General features: G+C 48.1%; 1 protein-coding gene across 4 annotated transcripts in view; it reads right to left on the bottom strand.

Moving 5' to 3' along the window:
- MROH2A (maestro heat like repeat family member 2A) overlaps window positions 1–17,514 on the bottom strand; it is a 72,921-nt gene that overhangs the window by 15,828 nt on the left and 39,579 nt on the right. For all 4 annotated transcript variants that reach the window (XM_006171159.2, XM_006171162.2, XM_006171161.2 and 1 more), the window contains exons 20-27: window positions 12,296–12,415; window positions 11,976–12,098; window positions 10,771–10,923; window positions 8,747–8,869; window positions 7,500–7,579; window positions 5,703–5,811; window positions 4,553–4,648; window positions 862–966 (exon numbers count right to left, since the gene is read on the bottom strand). In XM_006171159.2, coding sequence (XP_006171221.1) covers window positions 862–966; window positions 4,553–4,648; window positions 5,703–5,811; window positions 7,500–7,579; window positions 8,747–8,869; window positions 10,771–10,923; window positions 11,976–12,098; window positions 12,296–12,415 — 909 coding nt within the window. The remainder of the gene's footprint in view (window positions 1–861; window positions 967–4,552; window positions 4,649–5,702; window positions 5,812–7,499; window positions 7,580–8,746; window positions 8,870–10,770; window positions 10,924–11,975; window positions 12,099–12,295; window positions 12,416–17,514) is intronic.

Here is a 17,514-nt window from a genome sequence, read left to right as displayed (position 1 = left end):
GGATAAAGCCAGCAAGTGTGAGAGGGGGAGAGCGTAGGAGATCCGGCGGGAGGGGCGGGGAGGTAAGACACTGTGGGCCACAGATAAGGTCTAATATCTGTTGACGAGGATGTGCATGGCGGTCTCAACTGGGCTGGACCGAGGTATGTATCATGCTGAGTGAAGTCTCTCCACAATCTAAATGATGTATAGTGATGTAATGTATAAATAATAATAAAAAAATATATAAATAAAAAAACCAACAAGTGCAGGAGAAGAGGTCCCAGCCAGATGCTCCAGATGGGCAATTAATAAAACGCTTCGAGATTTCGTGCCGTTCTTGGTACTTGCCAAGCTGTGTAAACTTTATGATTCCGTAGTGATTTATTTTCTCATTCTCAGTAAATATCCACTTTCCTAACCAGTGAGTTATTCATACTTACGTGGATTTTTTTTTCACTTATCTCTAATCAGAGTTAGCAGTGGATATTTCTGATAAGTTCTCACTATGGCATGAACTTCCTGCCTCAGCCTCTCACTCAACTAGGACCACAGGCATACCCAACTGTACCCGGCATGTTAAGGTTGGCCCAGGAATTGAACCTGGACCAGCCATGAGATTTCCAGCTTCCTCAGCAGTGGTACTACCTGTGTGCCATCACATCTGGGCCTGTGTATCCTTTTTAACTAAGTCTTGGTCCAACCTTCTCCCTCCCTTCCCCACCCAGAACCCAACACCAGTTCATCATAGTCTCTTTCCAATGGATTTGTCAGGGACAGAACTTGATTCCAGAAGTGTCCCCCCTTCTCCTAAACAGAGACGGGAATTCCTCAGAAAGTGCCAGCGTAGCAGGCTGGGGGCTTGGGCACTTTGGTACTCACACAGACCCCGATGCTTTGGACGTAGAACTGCATGAGACAGAAATAGAGGTGCATGGCCTTCTCCCGCTCCCACTCTTTCTCCGACAAGATCCACTTTTCAAGGAGCTATGGATAGATCCCAGAACACAGAAGCAGGCATTAAAATCCCAGGGCCAGTTTTTGCCTTCCTCGTCCTTCTCACCCAAGAGTCTGACTTTCAATGTTTCTATATGGTTCTATAAAACTTCTTGTTTTCTCCGCAGGGTCCCCATGAAGGGAGATAAGGCTGTGGACAGTGGGAAGGCAGCCCCAGTAACCTCATCAGGATGGTGCTTGGCTGTTGTATTTGGCCTGGCTCCAAATGTGGGCCTGTAATGAAAAACCAGAACAGCCCACCCTGCACTCCAGGGGCCCTGAGGGCCTTGCTAATATCAAAGTTCATTTCAGGTCAAAGAATATTACTAACGATAAAGAGGGTCATGTCATCACGGTAAAGGGGCCAATTCATCAGCGTATATAACAAACCTAAATGTTTATATACCTAACAACATAGCTAAATAATACATGAAGCCAAAACGTGTAGAACTGAAAGGAGAAGTAAATCCACAGTAGTAGAGATTTTAGTACCTCATTCTTAATAATGGATAGAACGAAAAGACATAAAATTAGGAAGGATATTAAAAATTTGGCTAGGGCCATCCCACATGGCTGTAGCTCAAGTCTCAAACCCAGAGACTTGAGAATTACACCAGGTGCATGCAGATGCATGTCCACGACCCCAAAAGGAGGGGAAATGGAGGAGAAGTGATTGTACATGACCATTCCCCATGAAGGGTGCTTTCTATCTCACTCTCTTTCTAGCTCTCTTTCTCTCTCCTCGCACAAGTACACACACCTTTTGGCAAAATTAGCCAAAGAAAGAAAAGAAAGAAAGAAAGAAAGAAAGAAAGAAAAAATTAGGAAGGATATTAAAAATTTGGCTAGGGCCATCCCACATGGCTGTAGCTCAAGTCTCAAACCCAGAGACTTGAGAATTACACCAGGTGCATGCAGATGCATGTCCACGACCCCAAAAGGAGGGGAAATGGAGGAGAAGTGATTGTACATGACCATTCCCCATGAAGGGTGCTTTCTATCTCACTCTCTTTCTAGCTCTCTTTCTCTCTCCTCGCACAAGTACACACACCTTTTGGCAAAATTAGCCAAAGAAAGAAAAGAAAGAAAGAAAGAAAGAAAGAAAGAAAGAAAGAAAGAAAGAAAGAAAGAAAGAAAGAAAGAAAAAAAGAAAGAAAGAAAGAGAAAGAAAGAAAAGAAAATTTGAACAATACTACCTTGGCCTAACTGACATTTAGAAGCACTCCATCCAACAACAGAAGAATATTTTTCAAGTGCAAATGAAATGTTTTCCAAGGTAGACTATATCTGAGCAACAAATAAGTCCCGATCAACTTAAAGAGATTTAAAAAGCATACAACGTCTGCCTCAGACAATAATGGAGTTAAATTAGAAATCTAAACCAGAAAGATCTCTGGAAAATTCTCCCAGTATTTGTACATTTCTAAATAACCTGTAAGTCGATGAAGAAACCAAAGGGAAAATTAACACTAGATTTAACACCAAAAGCGTAAACAATTTAAAAAAGAGAGAAAGAGAGAGACAAATTAGACTTCATCAGCATCAAAACCTGCTCTTCAAAAGGTGCCCAAAAAACATCTTTTTTAATGAGAAAGCAAGTCACGGACAAGGAGGAAATGTTTGCAAATCACATATCTGATGTGTAAGTCACATACCTGATATATTATTATACCCAGCACATATAAGACCCCTAAGAGACCAGTAATAAGAAAGTAAACAATCCACTTTTAAAAGCAAATCTACACTGTACCTTCAAAAGTGACAAGGTTATAAAAGAGAAAAACAGACTGAGGAACTGCTCCAGATTAAAGAAGTATAAAGAAAGAGAAAAACTAAACGTAATGCAAACTCTGGATTGGATCTTGCAGTGTGGGAAAGTAGCTCAAAAGGACATTATTCAGACAATCAGGAATTCGGATATGATAAATAGCTTGAATACATCACTATATCGTATCAATATTATATTTCATGCCCTTTGTGTGTGTGTGTGTCTTGCTATGTCACTGTCCTACTGTCTTAAGCATCCCAAGTCTCTGGTACTACAGGTGTGCTCCACTGTGCCCACCTTCTAAGGTGAGGCAGGAATCAAACCTGGGCCTTGCATGTGGCCTCAGCATGCCAAGTAACAACACAGACCAGCAACACTACCTCTGCTGAGCCTAAATTTCCTGATTTCGATCATTGTACTGTTGTTACATGAGAGAACATCTTTGTTCTTGATGTTTGCAATTAACTTCTCATGATCCAAAAGAGGTATGTGTGTGTGTGTGTGTGTGTGTGTAACAAGAAAGAAACAAAGAGGAATAAAGAGAAGGAAACTGTGGCAAAATCTAAATATTTTTATTCTGAATAAATGGTATCTCTGTAATGTTCTTGCAACTTTTCAGAAAATTTGAAATGTTATCAAAATTACTAAAACAATTTTAATTGGGACCAGCTGTTGGCATAACAGCTATGTCACTGGACTCCCATGTAGTCGATCGCGGTTCAAGTCTCAGACTTGGTGGCTTAAACTCAAGTTGGGCGCATGTGTGTGCGCACCCAAGATCCTTAAAGGAGAATGGAGGAGAAGGGATTGTGGTGTGGCCATCACCCCTGGGGGATGATTTCTTGCTTTGTCTCTCTGGGGAGAGCACACATGCCCTACAGCAAAAAAAAAAACTCTCCAAAAAAATTTTTTAATCACACCCTGTTTCCCACAGTCTGGACTTTGGCCTGCTTTCCGGGAGTGGGCAGCCATCTCTGGCACCTTGCCCTCCACCAGGCAACTCACATGCACCATCTCCTGCAGCCCCTTGGGGTCCAGCTGCCTCTGCATGAGGCTCTCCATCAGCTGCTCCAGGGCACTCAGGGCGTTCGTGTACAGGGTCTGCAACCAGGAGACAGAGTTGGGCACACACAGCCTCCCTCTCTGCAGCGCTCCATGCCAGGGTTGAGAGGTGCAAGGTATCTGATAGTCATCCATTGGCCTCTGCTCAGACCGAGTTCTTTCTCTTATTTATTTATTTATTTTTGGAGAGGTTTTCACTATAGGGCGCGTGCGCTCGCCAGACAGACAGAGACATAGAGACAGAAAGTGAGAAATCACACCCCCCCCCGGGGGACGGTCACGCCTCAATCCTTTCTCCTCCAATCTAAATATTTTTATTCTGAATAAATGGTATCTCTGTAATGTTCTTGCAACTTTTCAGAAAATTTGAAATGTTATCAAAATTACTAAAACAATTTTAATTGGGACCAGCTGTTGGCATAACAGCTATGTCACTGGACTCCCATGTAGTCGATCGCGGTTCAAGTCTCAGACTTGGTGGCTTAAACTCAAGTTGGGCGCATGTGTGTGCGCACCCAAGATCCTTAAAGGAGAATGGAGGAGAAGGGATTGTGGTGTGGCCATCACCCCTGGGGGATGATTTCTTGCTTTGTCTCTCTGGTGAGAGCACACATGCCCTACAGCAAAAAAAAAAACTCTCCAAAAAAATTTTTTAATCACACCCTGTTTCCCACAGTCTGGACTTTGGCCTGCTTTCCGGGAGTGGGCAGCCATCTCTGGCACCTTGCCCTCCACCAGGCAACTCACATGCACCATCTCCTGCAGCCCCTTGGGGTCCAGCTGCCTCTGCATGAGGCTCTCCATCAGCTGCTCCAGGGCACTCAGGGCGTTCGTGTACAGGGTCTGCAACCAGGAGACAGAGTTGGGCACACACAGCCTCCCTCTCTGCAGCGCTCCATGCCAGGGTTGAGAGGTGCAAGGTATCTGATAGTCATCCATTGGCCTCTGCTCAGACCGAGTTCTTTCTCTTATTTATTTATTTATTTTTGGAGAGGTTTTCACTATAGGGCGCGTGCGCTCGCCAGACAGACAGAGACATAGAGACAGAAAGTGAGAAATCACACCCCCCCCCGGGGGACGGTCACGCCTCACTCCTTTCTCCTCCATTCTCCTCCTGGGATCTTGGGCATGCACGCACACGCACCCGGCGTGAGTTTTAAGCCACCGGGTCCAGGACGTGAACCATGGTCAACTACGTGGGAGTCCAGCGACATAGCTATTATGCTAACTGCTGGTTCCCCAGATCGAGTTCTTTACACTCATCTTGTCATGCGAAGCACAAGATAACATTTCCAGAGGAATCCATTTTACAAAAAGAGACTCCGAGACCCTAGTTTCCCTGACTCCTCATCTAGGGGCAGGCATTTGAGGCAGAGAGAATTACCCATCTACAAGAGATGTGTTCTCTCTCTCCCACAGCGTAATTGGAAAACAGCCCCTCTGTCAGGAACTACATTTCCCAAAACCCCTTGCAGGTAAATGAAACCACCTGACTACATTCTAGCCAATGGAAGAAGATAAAATCCCTATGCTTTCTCTTCCCCTCATCAAGAATGGAGATCAATATCTACAGGGACCTTAAGGGCCATGCACTGAAAATGGGGCCTCTGGTGGGGCCTGGGTTCCAGATAACCACATGAAGCAGCTCCACTCCTACTCCTACTGACAATTGAATTTTCCATGAATGAGATACAAACTGCATCTTGTTAAACCACCAAGACCTCAGAGCTCACCTGTTACAGCAGCTAGCATTACCTTACATTTACTCACAGCCCACTACACTTTTCTGCCTCTTACCACTCGAGGGTGGTGCAGGAAATGGACTCTTTGCACTGCCCATGTTCATATAAACTTCCAAGTCCCCACCTGGAAAATGAAGTGACTGAGAAAGACCTACCTTAACAGACTCATTATCCTCCCCAGGGGGTTGGAGAGAAATCACAGCATGAATGCTGATATCCATCAGCTCACTGTTTTCCTCCATAGAGTAGAAAGGCTTCAGCTTGCTGGGGAGAGAGTCAATGACCAGAGGAGAGGGGTGGTCCCTGGGGAGGTGCGCTCCTGCCGTCCCATTGCCAGTCTGGCCACAGGAGCAGGTCACAGTACAAGGGCGAAGCCAGCTTCTCCAGTTGGGTTCAGGCATGTATCCCTCCCCAGGCGCCGTGGCTCTGCCAGCTATACAGCAACTGTGTCTGGGTGCGAAGATTCAGGGGTCCAAGGCCACCCCTGTACTTCTTGTTTCCTGCTTTGAACCTGTGAATCTCCTGCTCAGAAACATTCCGCTGTCCTTCCCCAACCCTGCTGTGAAATCTTCCCTCCCAGGCTGGACCTGGAGCAGGAGTTTTCAAGTCAAAAACCCAGGCCAGCAGCAGTAGCATCACCTCGAAGTCTATTAGTGAATTCTATGGCCCGACTGTGGACCCTCTGAAGCAAAAACTCCAGGGTAGCCCCCTGCCACCAGTATTCTGAGCCCTCGAGTAGCAGCTAGCTGACTGGGCATGCTAGCCCATTCACCTTCCGTCCCCTTCATGGTAGTTCTCACACCTGGGTGCATGTTAGAATCAACCGGAAAGCTTTCGAAAGGCTCCCAAGGACCATGTCCCGACCCCAAGGGTCCTTATTTAATGGCCTGGGTGGAAGCAGGGTACCAGTGTTCTTACAAGTGTCCCACTGGTCCTATTGTGCCTCCGGAGTTGAGAGTCACTATCTGCTCCCCAAAAGCTCCCATACTGTTGAGAGTCACTATCTGCTCCCCAAAAGCTCACACACTTCATCCTGCCAGGAGGCCACAATCTCGCCCCGAATCTAGGCATTCTCCGTAAGTGCTGACAAATGTCAAAGGCCAGCTTCTGCACCAGACGCTTCTGATGTGCCCCGTTGTATAAACTGAACTGCATTTTCTGAGAAGCTCCCCTTTTATCAGGTTTGTTTTTATGGGGGGTGGGGACTGTCACCTGTAAATGCACTCTCCTAGTCAGCTCTAACTCCCGTTCTGTCATCTCTCCAAGTCCCTGGATGCTGGGACTAGGTCTCATGCACCTCTGTGTCCCCTCAGTACTCAGCACCGAGCTGAGTGTGTGCCCAGTTGATGTTTGTGAAATTTATTTTAAATTTGCCAATGTGTTGCCTCTTAAAGCAAATGGTAGCTTTGCTGAGAGCCTAAGTAATCACCTGGTCCTACAAGTGAAGCGTCCTAAAGGTGACTCAGCTCCCTGCCTGCTTCGCCCTTCCACTTCCCGCTTCCCTGTCCCTGGTCCCCGCCAGTGCACTGGCAACTCTGTAAGGAGGGAAGGCGGGCCTCCAGCATCACACCCCTTTAGACTAACCCAATCAGGAAACTGCTCGATTTGGTGTTTGAGCCCGATCCCTCGTAAAGGACGCCCTCAGAGATGCTTGTCACTGTCCCTGCTGCAGTGACTTCTCACTGAGAACATTCCTTTACTGACTGAAGAGCAGCCCACCTGCCCTTCACCTCCCAACCGGAGAAGTGCCCAACTTGAGGCTCTGCTGAGAATTACAGCAGGAGCTGGGGAGCAGACCCCCATCTCCCAGGCTGGCCCGCTGCCCCTGAAGTTGTCATCAGAGTCCCCTGCTACAGAGGCAGGAGAGGGCACTCCAAGGGTGCACCAAAGGATAGCCTCAGACCTCCTCCTTCCCCAGGGCCCTCTGGGGTGCGGGCAGGGGCCCGGCCCACCTGAGGTGCAAGAGGGCGTCCATGGCCATGGTCCGTACAGGAGAAACCAGGCTGTCGGTGGGCTCCGCCTTGAGGATCGCCTGCCCAGCACAAGCAAAGCCGTGAGCTGCTGCCACCCAGACACCCGGGCCAGTGAGGAGTGGTGGCCCCAGCTGACAGTGACGGTGAAGGGGCAGCAGCAGCAGCACTCCCCGGTGTGGGTGCCAGGAAGACCTGAAGCTTCACAAGTGGGCTGACACCCCACACCACTTTCCTTCTTCTCAGACCACTCGGCCTTCGGCATCTTAGGGGAGGCAGCTCAGCACGGGGAAGGACGGGGCTGGCCTTCTCACTCTGGTCCACCACTGGTCACATGTCTGCGGGCACACACTGTTCCTGCCTGGACCCAGGCTGTTCCCTCCTCGGCATAGCAAGGCTCGGTGGCCTGTTTCACGGGGCCGTGTCAGGCCGCTGTGCAATCACACGTGTGTAGACCCCGGCCCAGAGTGGGAGCTGAGTAAATGTCCATTTCCTTCTTGGGGTCTCCTGTCCTGCCCGCATCTTACTTTCCCAAAGACTGCTTCTAGCACTTTTCCAAGGCCAAGACACTGGCGGTGACATGGGGTAGGAAAGTCTGGGGTTGAAGGACATTGGCTGTCCCCCTAGCTCCACCAGCCTTGGCCAGTAAGTCTGCTCCTAGAAGATCACTACCCCTCCCATGGAGAAATCTGACTGCAGCCCTGAACCAACCACCTCTGGGCACCAAGGCCCCAGGCCACGGGGCCTTCTGCCCTAGTTTCCAGACTCTTTCCTGTCTATGAAATCCTTTATGGGATTATCACCCTCAGAACCCTAATACTTCAATCAAGGCCGAACTGACATAGGGAGGGGCTCCAGAGGCTTCTGCAGCCCTCGTCCCTCAGCTGCTCCAGGCTCACCGTAAACCTCTGGACACAAGGGAGCTAGTCAGAGAGGTAGACTCCAAACCACCCAGAGGGACCGGGCGGTGACACAGCAGAAAAACACGATGCTCTTCCCTGCAGAGCAATCCCACATGGGAAGGCACCCAGTTCAAGTCCAAGGACCTCCCTGAGTCTGCCAATCATGCCTGGGCCCTTGGTCTGCAGCTGGCTGGGGCTGGCGGTGAACTGCAGAGTCAGGGCCCTGTTTGGGGTGCTCCCCCTCCCCTCTCTCTCATCTCTCTCTCATAGGAATTTTAAAAAATGAATAAACTTCAATTAAACAAACAAACCCTGGACAGCTCTTACCACGATAATGCCAGTGAGAGTGGTCTTCTGGGCAAATTGAAAGTCCTCCAGGTCCCTGAGGCTTTGGATGGCTTTGGTGATCTGCACGACACTCTTCATGAAGGCCATTTTGAGGCAGATGTCCTGCGCAGAGACCCATGACAAGGGAGAGGAAGGAGCACACGCTCGTGAGTGAGCCCCAAAGGGTCCTCGCTCCTGGACCCTCCTCAGCTCCGAAGAAGGGCTTCAGTGCCAGGGTGTGCTGAGAGATGGCTGGTTTTGCTCTGTCCTTCAACCAGATTGGCAGTTGAGCATCTGCCACATGGTAAGGACCCAGCACATGGCAGGGACACTGGACAGGCATGGCGCCCTCACTGACCAGAGACGCCACCTCCACCAGGCCTCCACACGTCGGTGCCTGAGGGCAGCAGTGCAGCTCAGCAGGCCCCGTCTGTGACTGGGCACTGGGCCCTGAGTGGCCCCAGAGAGGAGGTAAGCTACTGAGATCAAGGTACTCCTGCCCCTGCAGCGTGGGTGAACTTGAGGACGTCATGCCGAGTGCAATGAGCCAGGCACGAAAGAACAAATACTGCCTCGGCCCTGCCTGAGGTCCCTAGAGGAGCCCAGTTCAGAAGCAGGGAGTGGAAACGGGTTGCCAGGGGCAGGGGAGGAGCGAGTGGGGAGTCTGCGTTTAGTAAGCACAGAGTTCCAGTTTTGCAAGACTAAGAGCTCGGGTGGTGGATGGCACTGACGATTACCTGACAGAATGTACTCAAGGCTGCAGGACTGTGCACTTAAAAGGTTTATGATGGGGGAACCAGCAGTTAGCGTAATGGCTATGTCGCTGGACTCCCACGAAGTCGACCGTAGTTCGCGTCCCGGACCTGGTGGCTTAAAACTCACGCCGGGCGCGTGTGCATGCGTGCCCAAGATCCCGAGAGGAGAATGGAGGAGAAGGGATTGTGGCGTGACCATCCCCCCTGGGGGGTGAGTTCTCGCTTTCTGTCTCTATGTCTCTCTCTGTCTGTCAGGCGAGCGCATGCTCCCTATAGCGAAAACCTCTCAAAAAGAAAAAAAAGGTTTATGATGGGTGTCAGAAGGTAGCATGATGGCTGAGGCACTGGCCTCCTACATGGCCAACCATGGTTCGAGTCCCAGACCCAGTGGCTTGAAACTCACACTGGGGGACCAGCAGATACATACTGGTTACATCACTGGGCTCCCACATAGTCAACTGTGTTTCAGGTCCCAGACCCAGTAGCTTAAACCTCATGCAGGGTACATGTGTATGTGTGCCCAAAATCCAGAGAGGAAGATGGAAGAGAAGGGATTGAGGAGTGGCCATCCCCCTGGGGGGTAATTTTCGCTTTCTGTCTTTCTGTTTCTCTCCATCTCTCTGGCAAGCGCACACACCCTATAGCAAAAATCTCTCTCTAAAAAACAGAAAAAAAGAAACTCACTCTTGGTGTGTGTGCATGCATGTGCAGGGTCCCAAGAGGAGAATGGAGGGGAAGGGATTGCAGCATGGCCATTCCCCAGGGAGTGATTTCTCACTTTCTTTTTTCTCTGTCTCTCTCTGTCTCTCTGGCAAGCACATGCGCCCTATAGCAAAAATCTCTCCAAAAAAAAGTTACCGTGGTAAATTTTATGTTATCTGTATCTTACCACAAATAAAAAGCAATTTCTCTTTATTTTCTGTTTTCTCTGCCTTGCCACCTAGGGAAGCTGCCAGTCCCTCTGCATCTCGTTAAAGGCAACTCCACTTGTTGTCCCTTAAGGAAGGGCCTGGGTCAGATGGTGGTCCTGAGGCCAGGGTGGAGGGAGTGGGACAGGCTGGGGAGAGATGGGACTCCCCCGTACTCTAGGGGACTCGCACTCGCCCACCTAGCACTCCCCTGTCTGACACCAAAGCAAGAGAACATCCCAGGTTCGGGCCACGGTAGGACTGTCAGCCATCCCCTGGGGCCAGGTGGGGGAATGGAGGCACTCAGATGAGGGTGGCGGTGACTCTCCACCAGGCTCAAGGAAGCCATGGGGCAGGCTACCTGGCAGCTGCTGGAGTAGTGGTGAATGACCTTGGAGGTGATGGTGCTGTCCACGTGGGTGAAGAGCATCTGGGGGTGGCAGTATGAGGCCACACAGCTGTACATCACCATGAGGGCGCTCTTCACAGCCTCCCGCCTCCAGGGGTGGTCCTTCTGCCAGGCCAGGGAGAAGAGCAGAGCAGCTGGGGGGAGCCAGGGCTGTCCAGGCCACGAGGGGGACAGTCTTGGCTCACATGACCACTGAGTCGCCTGAAGGTGCTTCAAGAGACTGTTTCCAGGTAGTGAAACACCTCTCCCCACCCAGCACGCAGCATGCAGAGATAGCCCGGGCTCCTCAGGAAGCTTCAGCTTGCCGGCAGATGCCGAGACCATCAATTCTGAGCAGAGTCCGTCTGGACACTCAGTGGGGCCGTTTGCACGCTCTACCACCACGCCCCTGGAACCTGAAGCAGGTTAGGAGGTCCTACAGCTGGGGCTCTGGTGGGAACCACCCCAGCTCCTGCACTCATGCCTTCTGTACAATCTCCGGGTGAGAGGAGCTGTTGGAGTTTGGGTGGGGAACAGGCTGCCAGGCTGCCAGGCCACGTGTGGAAATCTACCTCAGGCCTGGCATTGCAGCCTAGCTGGTGCAGAAGGCCAAACAACCAGCCCCCAGGGCGAGCGTCCCAGGTCAAGACCAAAGGAGGCCCAGACCACCTGGGGGACCATCCCCTGCGGCTGGCGGGGCGGCCTCCAGACAATGGGGTCATGGGCAATCTGGCCCAAATTCCGGTCCTGCCGCGGCCTAGCCATGCGCCTCCCCACAAGCTTCTCCTTCCCCATACCGCAGTGGGGTCATACCCATACCCTGCTCTGCCAGCCAACTGAGGCAGAGCTCCCCACCCGTGGGAAACACCCACTGAGGGCTTCCTGGACAGCCTCTTCAGATCCTGGGGGCCTGGGTGCAGCCTGGGGCCCCCACTGCTGGTCCGAGGAACCCCCCGAGAAGACCAAGGGCCCAGGGCCCCTCGACAGCATCCGGGTCCTGGAAAGGCCCTCCCTGGATTCTCCATGTGCCCTAACAGCAACAGCCCTGCTACAGGGAGCCTCCGGCCTGAGCTCTTTGGTGACGGAGACTCCAAGGAGGAGTTTCCTGCAGAGGCCTAATAGGCCCCAAGCACTGCACTGAGGCCCTGCAGACCCGGGATGGAGCCAGGCTGCCTTACCCGCCAAGCACCGAATTGCCAAGACTGCTCCGACTCCTGGATCCGCTCCTCGAAGTCCTGGAGCACGTTCAGCACCGTGTTCACCTGGCCCCGGGCACACAGGCCGACACACAGAATCACGCCCTGCAGGGAGGGTCAGCCAGCCGAGTGAGGGCAGGGCACAGGGAGAACACACACACACACACACACACACACACACACACACACATGTACACACACATGCATACACACACATTTACTCACACACATACACACACACATACACACATGAATACATGTCCCCGGAGGGTATGGTGGTGGGAAGGGGCGGCAGGCCTCACCTCCCGGTCAAAGTTGTTGCTGTAGTCCGTCTTGTACAAAAGCTCCAGCAGCAGCACCTCCACCTTGTCGGCCTCCAGGCCCATGGCCAAGGTGAAGCCCAAGGCCCGGTACAGAAAGCCCTGGAGAAGCAGGAGCAGGGAAGGCTCAGGCCACCTTTCTCCCACCCTCCAGGGGGCGCTGTCACAGAACAATTACTACATACTCCCTCAGATGTAAAGATGGGCAGTGATCATCTGTGTGTTTTTAGACATGAATGTTCAGCTCATTACAGGGTAGGGCTGTATAAGAGGAGGCACAGCTTACATTTTATTAGTGGGGCCAAACTTCCCTCCTGTGGAAGTTGAGCTGGTCTATGTGCACTCCCGCCAACAAGTCTAAGAGCACTGACGGTCCCACGTACTCTCTGACGCAGGGTATTAGGACAGGTGGGACATTCTCGCTCTGATGTGTTTGTGTGTGGGTTTTTAAAAAAATTATTTATTTGTTACTATTATTTATTTTTTTAATTTGACCAAAGAGACAGAGTAAGAGAAGACGGAAGTGAGAAAGCAAGCCACCAGGTCCAGGACTTGAACCACAGTCAGCCATGTGGGAGTCCAACACCTTAACCACCACACCACCTGCTGGCCTGAGTCTGATGTGTTTTTTAGTGATGTTGGTCATCTTCCGTATTCTCATGATCCAATTCTTTAACTTTCTAGCTATACTCCTTTTCTCCTTTGTGTGTGTGTGTGTGTGTGTGTGTGTGTGTGTGTGTGTGTGTGGCTTATTTCTACCTCTTTACTTGCAAGAATTTTGTTTGTATATTTGGAAACAACACGAGGACAGTCATATGCTGTCACGTTTAACCCTCATAGAACGGCTCTGTAAGGTAGACACTGTGACCGTACTGAGAGATGAGAAGCAAGCAGGATGCAGCAGAAACAGGATTTAAAATTGACCGCGGACTGGACCACGTCCTCCATACTGGTGTATCATCCGTGGGCTACACTCGGGGCGGTGGCCCCCAGGATCTCCTTTTCCTTTTGACTTTATTCATGGTGATTTCATCATACAGCACAGTTTAGTATTCCTAAAGTTTCCCTCTTGTCCTTTGTCTTTCTCAGTTTCTTTTCACACATATGAAGTCTTATGCCATACGAAGTTTATCAAAAAAACACTCGTCAATATAGTCTTCTTATTGTTCCACAGTTTTATTTTATTTTATTTTTGAGAGGTTTTTTCACTATAGGGCATGTGCACTCCCCAGACAGAGAGAGACATAGAGACAGAAAGCGAGAAATCACCCCCCAGGGGGGATGGCCACGCTGCAATCCCTTCTCCTCCATTCTCCTCTCGGGATCTTGGGCATGCACACACATGCGCCTGGTGTGAGTTCTAAGCCACCAGGTCCGGGACGCGAACCGCAGTTGACTGCATGGGAATCCAGTGACATAGCCAATTACGCTAACTGCTGGTTCCCGATTTTATTTTATTTTGTACACTTAAAGCTTTTTCTTTTCAGGAAGAACAAATCCTTCCTGAAGTGCCTCTTTTTCAGTATGTTCTTAGCTATTCTCTTTCATTTTCTCATTTTGAGGAACTTGGAAATAATCTTGTCAAATTCCATAAAACTGTCAAATTTCCACACTCACACTCCTCTAAGGAAGTTGGTTGGGAGTAAATTGCAGTGCAGATTAATTTGAGAAAAGCAGACACCTTCACAGCAGTGAGACTTTCTATCCCAAGACGCAAGACTGTGTCTGTTTTTGTTTTTGTTTTTTTCAGGTTTTCTTTTCATTTCCCCCGCTCTCCCTTGTAATTTTGTGTTCCTCCACGTTGTTTGCACACATTCCACACATTCGATATTTACTTGCCCATATATTTTCCATGGTGTTGCTACCTCGGGTTTTTTGTTTCTTCGTTTTTGTCCATTTGTTTGTTTAGTTTGCTATAGGTGTGTGCTCTCGACAGAGAAAGAGAGTAAAAATGAGAACTTATCGCCTGGGGAATGGCCTCGACACAATCCCTTCTCCTTCATTCTCCTCTTGGGATCTGGGGCATGGACGCACACACGCCTGGTGTGTTTTTCCAGCTGCCAGGTCCTGGGACCACTCGGTCAGCCATGCAGGATCCAGATCCTTAATCTGCACTCCACCTACTGACCCTCTGTGGCTCCTTTGAAGGAGATCTTTTTCTCAATTCAGTTTATTGGTCGTCTTATTTGTATATAGAAAAGATAACAACTCAGGGAAGGGCTGGCTTTGTCTACTGGAGTTTTAGGCCTGGAGGCTACCAGAAGCCAGCTTGTCCCTACCTGAGGATGCCAGCCCACGGTAAAGAGACAGCGAGGGTCCTGATGACATTCCTATGCTGCTGTATCTAATCATGCCTTTGAAAGATATCTGAGCCAGTAAAATTCAGAATAAAATGTATTTATTTACTTATTTATTTATTTATCTTGCTTAAGATGGATGAGTTGTTGTAATCTGGTTTAATCAACTCAGTTGCTTACTAGTCTATATTCAGCTCTCTTACAAATGGCCTTAAGGGGGATCAGCAGGTGGTGTGGTAGTTAAGGCACTGGATACTCCCATATGGCCAACAACAGTTCAAGTCCCAGACCTGGTGGCTTGCTTTCTCACTTTCCGTCTCTCTCTCTCTCTCTGGCCAAATTTAAAAAATAAAATGAATGAATAAACAATTTTTTTTAAATGGCCTTAAGTTGACATCTGATAAGACCTCATACCTACAAATCAATAGCATATAACTGGGACCAGCAGTTGGCGTAATGGCTGTGTCACTCCCATGTAGTCTAATGTGGTTTGAGTCCTGGACCTAGCGGCTTAAACTCACACCGGGCACGTGTGCGTGCGTGCCCAAGATCCCAAGAGGAGAATGGAGGAGAAAGGATTGTGGCATGGCCATCCGCCCCAGGGGATGATTTCTTGCTTTCTATCTCTCTGTCTCTCTTTGTCTTTCTAGCAAGTGCACACACCCTATAGCAAAAACCTCTCCAAAAAAAGCATATAAATAATAGACAATTTCTGAAAAATACAGTCTTTCATTATTTTGCATACTCAACTACAAAGGGTGTATGTGTGAATAAGCACAATCCCTGGTTGACACCTGTAAAACTTACCATTTAAAGTGTACGAGTCCAACGGCATATTCAGAGGCATGTAACCGCCATCATGGTCTAGGCTTAGAACATTCTCAGCACTTCATAAACAAACTGCAGCCTTATTGCAGTCACTCCACACTTCGCCCACCCCCTGGAAACCACCTAGCAGCTTTCTGTCTCTGTGGATTTGTCTCTTCTGGATGGTTCATGTAAACAGAATTGTACACTACATGGACCCTCGTGTTCTCCTGCATTGACTTTCTGTAGCATAGTGTTTTCAAGGTATATTCAGGTTCTGGCACATGCTAGTACTTTGTTCCTTTTCATGGTTGCATAATATTCCATTGCATGAATATGCCACATTTGTTTATCCATTCATCATTGGTGAATAAGTTGTTTCCACTGTTTTGGCTACTATGAACAACACTGCTATGATTATAAATACACGTTTTTATGTAGACATGTGTTTTCATTTCTCCTGGGTATATATAACTAGAAATAGGATTCCTAGGTCATATGGTAACTGTATATTGAACATTTTGAAGGAATGCTGAACTGGTTTCCCAAGTAGCTGCACCGTTTTACATCACCTCCAACAATATACGAGGTTGCCAATTTCTCCGCACCCTTGTCAACACTTGTTATTATCTGTCATTTTTATGACAAGCATCCCAATGAGTGTCTCACTGTGGTTTTGATTTGCATGTCCTTAACGGTAATAACCTTGGACTTTTTTTTCATCTAGTTACTGACAATTTGTGCATCTTCTTTGAGGGAATGTTAATTAGCTCCTTTGCCCATGTTTTAATCAGCTTATTCATCTTTGTATTAATTAGTTGTTAAAACATATGATCATGGAAACAGCAGATAGCTTAAGTTTACACCGCTGGAATCCCATGTAACTGACCGCAGTCCCGGATCCGGCAGCTTAAAACTCATGCCAGGTACGTGTACATGCGTGCCCAAGATCCCAAGAGGAAAATGGAGGAGAAGGGATTGAGGCATGGCCATTCTCCCTGGGAGGGTGATTTCTTGCTTTCTGTCTCTCTGATGTGTTTGTGCATGTTTTTTTTAAATTATTTATTTGTTACTATTATTTATTTTTTTAAATTTGATCAAAGAGACAGAGTGAGAGAAGAGGGAAGTGAAAAACCAAGCTGCCAGGTCCAGGACTCGAACCACAGTCAGCCATGTGCGAGTCCAACACCTTGCCCTAGAGCAAAAATCACTCAAAAAAAAAAAGAGAAGATATACATACTCATATATGTACACCCTATAAATCCCTTATCAGATACATGATTTGAACATTTTTCTCCCACTCATGGGTTGTTTTTTCACATTCTTGATAGTATTATTTTTCTTCCCTAGAGGTCTTAATTTTCATAATGTCCAATTTATCTATTTTTCTTTCATCTCTTGTGGATTTTGGATTTAGCTTAGGAAACTTTGCCTAACCCAAGATCATAAAATTTTATCCCTGTGTTTTCTCCTATGAAGAAAACTCCTATGAGTTTTATAGTTCATATTTTCTTATATAGTTCTATGACCCATTTCTATTTGACTTTTGGGTATAGTGTGAGGAAGGGGTTCAATTTCATTCTCTTACATATGAATATTCAATTGTCCAAGTACCTCTTATTGAAAACTATTCTTTTCTCACTGAAGTATCTTGGCATCTATGTTGTAAATCAATTGACCATAAATGTGAGGATTTGTTCCTAGATTCTCAGTTTTATTTCATCACTCTGTATGTCTATTCTTATGCCAGAACCACACTATCTTGTTTACTGCAGTGGTGTACCAAGTCTTGAAATTGGAAAATTTGAGTCTCTTCAACTTTTTTAAAAATTATAATTGTGTTGGCTATTCTAGGACCCTTGCATTTGCATATGAATTTAAGACTCAGCTTATCAATCTCTGAATTAAAAAACAAAAACAAAAAACAGATTTAGTTGGCATTATGATAGGGGTCATATTAAATCTATAGGGATCATATTAAATCTCAACTACATCATCTTCCAATCCATGAACATGGAATACTTTTCATTTACTGAGGCCTCTGATTTAAGAAATATGTATATGTGTGTGTGTGTGTATTATATATATATATATATA

This window comes from Tupaia chinensis, unplaced genomic scaffold, assembly GCF_000334495.1.
Source record: "Tupaia chinensis unplaced genomic scaffold, TupChi_1.0 Scaffold149383_1, whole genome shotgun sequence".
Lineage (NCBI taxonomy): Eukaryota > Metazoa > Chordata > Mammalia > Scandentia > Tupaiidae > Tupaia > Tupaia belangeri.
The sequence above is the reverse complement of the archived record's forward strand: the minus strand, read 5'-3'. Positions and strand labels throughout refer to the sequence as shown.